This window comes from Crocuta crocuta, unplaced genomic scaffold, assembly GCF_008692635.1.
Source record: "Crocuta crocuta isolate KB4526 unplaced genomic scaffold, BGI_CrCroc_1.0 scaffold698, whole genome shotgun sequence".
In the NCBI taxonomy this organism is placed as follows: domain Eukaryota; kingdom Metazoa; phylum Chordata; class Mammalia; order Carnivora; family Hyaenidae; genus Crocuta; species Crocuta crocuta.
This window is the reverse complement of record NW_027530855.1, coordinates 1286001-1295978: the sequence shown is the minus strand read 5'-3', so window position 1 is coordinate 1295978 and position 9978 is coordinate 1286001. Positions and strand designations below refer to the sequence as shown.

The 9978-nt window shown below is 50.5% G+C and overlaps 1 protein-coding gene across 1 annotated transcript in view; it reads left to right on the top strand.

Moving 5' to 3' along the window:
• EIF4EBP1 (eukaryotic translation initiation factor 4E binding protein 1) overlaps window positions 1–9580 on the top strand; it is a 23379-nt gene extending 13799 nt beyond the window's left edge. Inside the window, exons 2-3 of the mRNA XM_077769544.1 lie at window positions 5861–6040; window positions 9124–9580. Coding sequence (XP_077625670.1) covers window positions 5861–6040; window positions 9124–9155 — 212 coding nt within the window. The 3' untranslated portion in view covers window positions 9156–9580. The remainder of the gene's footprint in view (window positions 1–5860; window positions 6041–9123) is intronic.
• Window positions 9581–9978: the final 398 nt, after the last annotated feature.

Sequence of the window (9978 nt, the reverse complement as noted above, 5' to 3'; positions counted from 1 at the left end):
CCCCCCCCCCCCCAAAATAAACTTCTATTGGTTTTTACTTTTGCTCTTTATTCTGAAGCAGAGCAGGGAAGGGGGTGTGAGGCTCACCATTCAGGTGGTCAGCTTGAAATTAATTTCCCTGTTTCCTTTCCCTCCTGGGGTAAGGGACCTAGGGGACCTCTGCCCATCTTGCCTCTGATTCCTGAAGCTTCCTGGGGTTCTCCAGAACCCCACTGCCTGCTGTAAGGTCCACCCCTACGTCCCCGCATTTAGATGCCACCCTCGTTCTCTCTGTTAGAGCTATTCCCCCATTCACTTTCTGTCATCATATATTATGATTTGGGGGTAACAGTTTGAGCCCCACTTGCTTCCATGTTGAGTATATGCTTCTGTATCTTGTTCTATTTCTTGGTGTTTGCATGACTTTTGAGAGAAGCATCAGGGAAAAAAAATGTCGTGGCTTTGCCACCTTGAAGCTACCTAGATCCTCAAAAGCTCTTCATGATCTTGTTTGTAGAAGCCTGTTGGAGTTGGACCATTTTCCCCAATAGAGGGAAGGTAGGCCCCCCACTGAAGACCACGGGTGTGATACCCGTGTGCCCCAGAAGACGATACCTGACCAACACCCAAGGCGCTGCCTGAGGCTCCGCGCTTTGCAGGGACCTTGGCACCCCCCTGCCCCCGTTTCCATTTCCTGTTCCTGTATGCAGGCCAAGTCCCCAGCTCCCGGAGACTGCATTTCAGCCAAGGGTGCCTATTTTTGCCAATTTGAGACTGTGTTTTGCTGTTTGTCTCGTCTGTGGAAGATATAGGGAATTTCCAGAACATCACTGTTGCTGTGTATTGATGGATCCCATGAAGGGATGGGAGAAAAAAGGGTTAAAAAGCTAAAACTGCTTCCACACGAAACATTTCCACTACATTGATCTCCATCTCATATTCCTCACTGACCCCAGATGAGTCACAGGGGGCTAATGGTCCTCTCCTAGGCTTGATGCCTTGTCAGCTGACTTTCTGAACACCACTGTCCCTGCCCCCTGGATGGCCTCCCTCCCCAGCTGAAATACCCCCATGGTGGGTGACTTGGGAACCACCTCTGCTAACATTTGGTTTCCGGAGTTTATTAGCACAAATGAGGGTTCTTATTTTTAAACAAGTGCCCTAGGTGGAGGGCAAGGGGCACGGAGGCTCTTTTTCTCTTTTAAGTATAATTAATGATTTAAAAATCGCCCGGTATAGACCCCCAAAGAATTGAAAGCAGGGTCTCGAAGAGATATTTGCACACCCACATGCACAGCAGTATTATTCACACTAGCCAAAAGATGGAAGGCAGATAAACACAACGTGGCATGTCCACACAGTGGAATATTATTCAGCCTTAACGTGGAAGGACAATAAGACATGGTCAACAAAGTAGAGGAACTGAAGGATGTCATGCGAAGTGAAGTAAGCCAGTCACACCAAGATCAGTACTGTATAATTCCACTTAGACGAGGTACCTGGAGCAGCCCGGTTCATAGATAACAGAAAATAAAATGGTGCTTTCCAAGGGTTAGGGGGGAGGGCAGTGGGAGTTGCTATTTCATGGGTGTAGAGTTTCAGTTTCGCAAGATGAAAAGCATCTTGGAGGTTGGTTGCAGACCGCCGTGAATGTACTTAATGCCACTGGGCCGTACACTTAGCAATGGTTAAGTTGGCAAATTGTATGTTATTTGTCTTTACCACAATTACAGAAAAATGTCTGGGGGCCGGTGACCTTTCAGAGCTTCTCCAGGAGTGTTGATCCCCTCGTTCATTTTTTGAGACTCTTGAATCTCCAACTCTTAGGTTCCACTCAGGAGGGGGTCAGTTCCCTATTCTGTGGTGGACAGAACAACAGAAGAGCAAAACTGGAGGTAGGCCAGGACAGGGGTGACTCTTGACGAGCCCTGAGGATTAAGAAACAGAGAAGAGTGGTCGCTCTCTGGAGCCAAGGCACTTCCCCTCAAGGAGAAGGCACTGTTCTTCTCCATTTGTAGCCTACTGGGCTCATGGCCCTTCGTGTTACAGATGAGGAAACTGAGGTTCAAACAGGGGAGGAACAGAGGTCTGTGGGCACAGGGTCACACTCCTGGTCGGTGGCAGAGCCTCAAGTGCAGCGTGGGTTCTTTGCTTTATACTCTCTTGCTAAGAAATGTGAACTGTGGGGGCACCTGGGTGGCTCCATCGGCTAAGCATCCATCTTCGGCTCAGGTCATGATCTCACGGTTCATGAGTTTGAGCCCTGCATCGGGGCATATCAGCACAGAGCCTGCTTGGAATTCTCTCTCTCCCTCTCTCTCTGCCCCTCCCTCGCTTGCGCTCCCTCTCTCGCTCTCTCTCAAAGTAAATAAATTAAAAAAAAAAAAGAAAGAAAGACATGTGAACTGTGAACTTTAGCCCACATAGTGATAATGAACAAGACTGTCAACTTCAGCATCTGCCTCTCAAGCAAGGAGAGCGGAGCTTTGGGTACCTTAGGGCTAGAGTCAGACTAGGACAGCACGCATGAGTAGGCCAAGGGCACGTTTTGGTGTCTCTGACCATTTCTCTGTTCTTCAGCATCCTGGTCCTCAGGAGAAGGACCCCAAACCCGTGCAGGCCAACTCAGAGCCCAGAGATGCAAATGGATTCTTCTCCAGGGTGCCACTCCTGGAGAGCCAGCTCCCAGCATCTGAGACGGGAATCCCTGCTGTTGGGATGGCACTCGTCATAGCCTTTAAGTGAGGGAACTACTTGAGAGTTATTGAGAAGGAGAGGCATTCCTGAAATCTAAATCATAGCTTCTAGCTTCTCCAGGAAAATACCAAACGGCGGATGACCTTGGTGCTGCAGAAGGGCCTCTGAGGGCCTTGGGAGGGAGGCCGAGGCTTCCACAGAGTCTTCGGCAGCCGCATCCATGGCTGGGGCCACGGCCGTGGTCAGGGCGGGGCCGTAGAGCTCGAGGAGGCAAGGCCGAGGACAAGGAGTGGATCTGCGTCACCAGGCTGGGCCACCCAGTCAAGGGCATGAAGATAAGTCCCTGGAGGAGATCTGTCTCTTCTCCCTGCCCTTCAAGAAATCTGAAATCATTGACTTTTCCTGGGGGCGTCCCCCTAAGATGAGGTTTTAAAGATGATGCCTATGTAAAAGCAGACCTGTGTTGGCCAGTGGACCAGGTTCAAGGCATTTGTTGCCATCAGAGATTGTAAGGGACATGTTGGTGTGGATGTTAAGTGCTCCAAGGAGGTGGCCACTGCCATTCGTGGGGCCATCATCCTTGCCAAGCTTTCCATTGTCCCCTGTGCGGCAAGGCTGCTGGGCAGGGGAGGGGGGCGGATAAGGTCGCAAGCCCCACACTGTCCCATGGAAGGTGACCAGGTGCGCCGCATCCCTGCCCCCAGGGGCTGCACTGCCACCCTGGGCAGCTTCACCACGGCCACTTCTGCTGCCATTTCCAAGACCTACAGCTATCTCACCCCTGACCTCTGAAAAGAGATTGTTCACCAAGTCTCCCTATCAGGCATCCACTGACCCACGCCAGAGTCTCTGTGCGGAAGACCTAGTCTCCAGCTGTGGCCACCACTTGGTTTTCTACAAGAAAATTAAAATGAATTAAAGCTTGTTTAAAAAATCAGGAACACCTGGCTCAGTTTGTTAAGCATCTGATGCTCCACCTTGGCTCAGGTCATGATCTCGCATTTCATGAGCTCGAGCCCCACACTGAGCTCTGTGCTGACAGTATGGAGCCTGCTTGGGATTCTCTCCTTCTTGCTCTACCCCTCCCCTGCTTGCAGTCTCTCTCTCTCCTAAAATAAAGAAACATTTAAAAAAAATTTTTAAAAATCATAGCGTCTATACTCTGCCCACTTATTTCCTCTGCAGTTTGCATTACAGTTGCACCTTGCATTCTATTTGTACATATATTTAGTATTTCTTTTTATATCCTTACCTTTTTAAAAATTTTTTAGGGGCGCCTGGGTGGCTTAGTCGGTTAAGTGTCCGACTTTTGCTTAGGTCATGATCTCGCGGTTCATGGGTTCGAGCCCCGCGTCAGGCTCTGTGCTGACTGCCAGCTCAGACCCTCGAGCCTGTTTCAGTCTGTGACTCCCTCTTTCTCTGACCCTCCCCTGCTCACGCTGTCTCTCTCTCTCCTAGAAATAAATAAAACATTAAAAAAAATTAAAAAAAATTTTTTTAATGTTTTATTTATTTTTGAGAGAGAGCGAGAGCAGGGGAGGGTCAGAGAGAGAGGGAGATACAGAATCTGAAGCAGGCTCCAGGCTCTGAGCTGTCAGCACAGAGCTTGAAGCGGGGCTCGAACCCATGAACCATGAGATCATGACCTGAGCTGAAGTCGGGCACTTTACCAACTGAGCCACCCAGGCGCCCCTATCCCTTACCTTTTGAACTTAGTTTTTGTTATTTTATTACTTGCACTATTTATAACGTATAATCTATTAAGTTATATCCTGTTATATATTAAAAGGAAACGATATCACGACTATATATGGAAAACCAGATTCACTTACCATAAATAGAAGATAACTATAAAAAGAAGTATAATGACACCAAGGCAGTTTTAAATTGTCTGGATTCCACTGCCTGAGGAATCCAGCTGACACCTGCTCTTTGTTGAAAGGGAAGAATCAGGAGTGTGAGCGAGGCGTTTAAGATAAGCTACTAGTACTGTACGGGTGCTTTAGAGGTGATCCTGATTAAATAAGAACCTAACGTGAATCACCTCTCATTAGTCACTATTCTTTGATGAAATCAGCAAGTCTTCCACAGGAATCCTGGGTCCTGGACTTTAGAAAATTCTCCTTTGTAAGGTATCACTCAGGCAGCTGCCCTTACAGGATGGCAGGGTGGGTCCCTGAGAGTTGGTCCTCGCCCTGGGGGGGATGCCTGGGAAAGGAGAGTGAGGAGGGAGTGCGTAGAACACAGACCATGTACGGGCCCTGAGGTGTGGTAATATGTCAGAGCAAGTGTCACAGGGGACATGCTCGGCAGGAGAGCCTTTGGTGGGAAAGGTGGAGCCTGTGTGGCGCTCCTGTCCACAAAGCCCAGGAGGGGAAGTGTTCTCATTTTTACTAGTCTGGGGGAGTCACTTGATTTTCTGTTGGCTTATCTGTAAAATGGAGTTAAAACTTCTGGTACTGTGAGAACTGGATTGAAAAACAAATAAAAATGTACCTTCTCCTGTGGCGGATATGGCTGTCCTGAGTAATAACACTGGTTAGGGAAGTGAGTCGGTGGGCTTTAAGGAGAGAGCCTGGGATGTGCTGATCTGAGGGGAAAAAGCGGGGTGTGGTGTCCTGCCTGGCCCCTCTGCTATCAGAGCGCCCCACTTCTGGGATTGGTGGTTCTGAGGCAGCAGAGTGGGGCCGCAGCCAGATGCCTGAATCTGCATCATTCCTCTTTTCCAAACACCTCCCCCCTCCCCCCCCCGTTTTTAATGTTTATTTTTGAAAGAGAGCGCTAATGGCGGAGGGGCAGAGAGCGAGGGAGACAGAGGATCTGAAGCGGGCTCTGTGCTGACAGCAGAGAGCCTTACATGGGGCTCGAACTCACGGATCATGAGATCATGACCTGAGCCGAAACCGAGAGTCAGACCTCCTCTGACTGAGCCAACCAAATGTCCCCTCTTTATGTTTTTGTAAAGTAAACTCTACCCCCAAGGTGGGGCTCATACTCATGACCCCAAGATCAAGAGTCGCAAGCTCTACCGACTGACCCAACCAGGTGCCCCAGTCTCACTCCTCCTTAATCCTGCTTTTGCAGAAAAACGTGCTGCCTCTGCTGCAGCCATGCCTCAACGATGTGGAAAATGAACAGGCAGGAGGTCTGAGGTGGCTTTCCCAATGTCCCTGCCTCCTTCCAGGTACCAGGATCATTTACGAACGGAAGTTCCTGATGGAATGTCGGAACTCGCCTGTGACCAAAACACCTCCACGGGACCTGCCCACTATTCCCGGGGTCACCAGCCCGACCAGTGAGGAGCCCCCCACAGAAACCAGGCAGAACCACCTGCGCAACAGCCCGGAAGAGAAGCCGGCAGGTGGTGAGTGGCCGGCCTTGGCGAGGCTCTCCCCTGGGAAGGGAACCTATGCAGCCATGGCTCCCCTTCAGGGAGGAGATTTCGAGGGGGGTGGGGGAGATTGATGGCGGCTGCCCGACCCTCTGTGGGCAGCTTAAGGTTCACAGGTGACGTTGGGGACAGAATTGTCACCAGTCCCAACTTTCCACATGAAAGCAGCCCAATAACTCCAGGAGAGGGGATTTAGCCCCATCAGGTGGTCTAATTAATGGAGAGCTTGTCTGAAATGAGGGGGGCTCCACACAGCAACTTTCATAAAGAAGTATGACCCTTTGGGGCGCCTGGGTGTCTCAGTCGGTTGGGCAGCCGACTTCGGCTCAGGTCATGATCTCACGGTTCATGGGTTCGAGCCCCACATCAGGCTCTGTGCTGACAGCTGGCTCAGAGCCTGGAGCCTGTTTAGAATTCTGTGTCTCCCTCCCTCTCTGATCCTCCCCTTCTCATGCTGTCTCTCTCTCTCTCTCTCTCTCTCTCTCTCCCTCAGAAATAAATAAAAAATGTTAAAAAAAAAAAAAAAGAAGTATGACCCTTTGAATCATTGTATTGAAGCATTTCCACTTGTCTGCCTCATGTGGGCCACACCCGCGACACACATGTGCAGGAGAGGACTTCTCAAAGATACGGTGTACCTGCCCTCTAGGAAATTACACGTCTATAGGATCAGAAAGGCGTCCAGGACGCCTTCTGTCAGGGTATGGGTCCACTGGGGATTCTTGATGCAGACAGGTAGAGACCACGAACCAGTTGTCTCTGCAGGTTTGACACGGGCCGGCTAGGTCCTTCCTGGTATGTCTCCCCACCTTTGCCCTAAGTAATCAGAGCAGCCACCCTGGTAGAGGGGTGTGTGAGTGCACCCTTCGTGGCATCCTGACTAGCTTGCCAGAGTGTCTGAGCGCTTCCTCTGGGAGAGCAGAGTGTAAGCACTTGGGCTGACCTGAGTCTGATTGGCACCCGCTGACCCTTCACCCGGAAGGCAGTGCACCAAGCCTGGACAGGAAGCAGCTGGGGCCTCAGGCTGGGCTGGCCCTGCTGACAGCAGCAGAGCCCATCTAGCCAGGGCCTGCAGGATGTGATTCATAATTACCCAGGGAACCCCACGACAGGCCACCCTTGCCTCGCCTTGCCTTTCAAACTTGGACAGGAGTGGAAGGGAGGTGGAGTTGGGCACACACAGCACCCGGCAGTGCGGTTCCCCACCTTTTGTTGAAGGATGCTGAGAAGGATGGATAGATTCATGCGGTTGGTGACCTGGTGCTTCCCGGCCACCCCATTTCACCTCAAACCAAAGACTGGAAGTTGAGGTTGGAGGTGGTCACACCTGATGTTGCTGAGCCATTGCTGCCTCAGGGCTGTCCCTAGCCCCTCCCAGTTTCTGGAGCTGCACAGCCCAGGCAGGGTTGGCCCAGAGGCGTCCGGGCTGACCACCCTTAACCCACAATAATGGCCTAGGAGTTCCATTGGGACGGGGTGGTGAGGGATGGACAGGATTTTTCATTTTGCTGAACAGGGTATTCACCAGAGCTCCAGCCTTGGACCGTATATTTGTGTACATATAACCAGAAGTGGCCGGTTTCCCGTGGGGGCCAGAGCAGGCATCTCGGTCTTTAGAACCCCAGAGCAGCCCTACCCAGGAGATCGTGAAGGAGGCCGCTCCATTTAAGAAAACAGCTTCCAGCAGCATGAGTTACTTGGAGATTTTTGTGGAAAGAGTTAGGGTGAGGGCAGTGAGCAGCTGAATTACCAAAATAACTCCTTTGCTGCAGAGTCAGGCTACTCTGTGGGCGACTGGACAGATGCCTAGTCCTGTTTTCTACACCATGGTTGAGACTGATGGTCAAACAAGGTTTTATGTTTAAGGAGTATTGTTCTGTGAGGTTGTATTTTTTAATATTTTTTCAGTTTATTTATATGATTCTGAGAGAGAGAGAGAGAGGGCATGAGTGGAGTAGGAGCAGAGAGGAGAGAGAATTCCAAGCAGAGCCTGACACGGGGGTTGAACTCATGAAGTGTGAGATCGTGACCTCAGCTGAGATCGAGAGTCGGATGCTTAACCAACTGAGCCCCCCAGGCACCTAGGAGGTTGTATTTATATTAAATCCAAGTAACTATTCACTCTCATTAAAAACAATAAAAATTGGGGTGCCTAGGTGGCTCAGTTGGTTAACTGTGTGACTTCGGGTCTGGCCATGATCTCGCGGGTTTGTGAGTTCGAGCTGCATTATTGGGCTCCCTGCCCCCAGCATAGAGCCCTCTTTGGATCCTCTGACTCACTCTTTCTCTGCCCCTCCCCTGCTTACGCTCTCTCTCTCTCAAAAATAAGTAAAACATTAAAAAAATAATAATAATAAAAATCAGGGGTGCCTGGGTGGCTCAGTCAGGTTAAGCGTCTGATCTTGATTTTGGCTCAAGTAATGATCTCACGGTTGTGAGATCAAGGCCCAAGTCAGGTTCTGCACTGGGCCTGGAGCCTGCCTTAGATTCTCTGTCTCTTATGCTCTGCCCCTCCCATTTGCACATGTATGCTGTCTCAAAAAAAAATAAATAAATTTTTATTTTTACGTTTTTAAATGTTTATTTTTGAGTGAGAGACACTATATGCATGTGAGTGAGTGGGGGAGGGGCCGGGGGGCAGAGGATCTGAAGTGGGCCCTGCACTGACAGCAGAGAGCCCCATGTGGGTCTCAAACTTGTGAACCATGAGATCATGACCTGAGCCACAGTCAGACACTCAACTGAGCCATCCAGGTGCCTCTAAAATAAAATATTTTTTAAAAACAGTAAAAATAGTATGAAATTTGGGACTGTCACTTTTTCTGTGGGGTTACGTGGTCTCCCTTCTTGCTTTGGGATGGGGGAAGGGAGCACAGCTAGACAGGGAACCTTCGGGCCTGTGTCCAGGAATTCCTAGTGGAATCCTGCCCTCCCCCCATTCTCCTACTCTTGTAGGGAACAACAAAATGAAAAACAACGCCTCTCCCTGGCCTCTAAAATGTGAGCCCTACCATTCACCCCTTGCTTACCTGGCCATCTGTCCCTTCTCTCCCCAGGTGAAGAGTCACAGTTTGAGATGGACATTTAAAGGACCAGCCATCGAATTGAGCGATGCCTCTGGGCCCCGCTGGCCCTTCTCGGGAAGAGTAACACCAGCCAGACCTTTTGCAAGTTTTAATCCTGGGCAGGCGTTGAGCTTGGGGCCGGCCGGCCCAGGCCTCTGCTCCCTCACTCAGGGCACCTGCTCCCCCTTCCTCTTCGTGAACACCAGCAGATACCTCCATGTGCCTCCATTCATGCACCCTAAGGGGAGTGACTCTTCAGGAGCACACCCTGCAGCCCAGGGCCAGGAACTGGACATGGAGGAGCCCTTCTGAATCATGGCCCGGCTCTTCCAGTCCCAACCTCTGGGGGCGCACCCACTCCTTTCTTAGGTTGGTGTGTGTGCGAAAACTCCCCTCCCCTCCTTCCCCAAGAGAGGAAATAAAAGCCACCTTCGCCCTAGGGCCAAGAGTTGGCCCCTGTCTGAGCTCTTTTCAACTTCAAGTGGATCACTAACCCCAATTACTATTTGTTCGGTGCTTCTAAGCGCTTTCCTCTACTTCTCTCATTGATTGTCACACTGAACCTATAAGGTAAGTAGGCTAAGTGTTATCCTCATTGTACGGCTCAGAGAAGTTAAAATCGCATACTGGTAAATAACGGATGGGACTGGCGTTGAGTTGTGCTGCTCTCCGTCTCTTGTTCAGTGCTGGGTGCGATTTCTTTTCTGGGCTTTGTCCCCCAAGCCTGTCAAGTGACCCGGTCACCTTTGTTCTGTGGCCCATTCCCTGCAAGAGTCAAAGGGAAGAACTTGAGCCTTGGCTGATACAGACATGTGCCCCTCATATTGTCCTGTGATCCCTTCATGT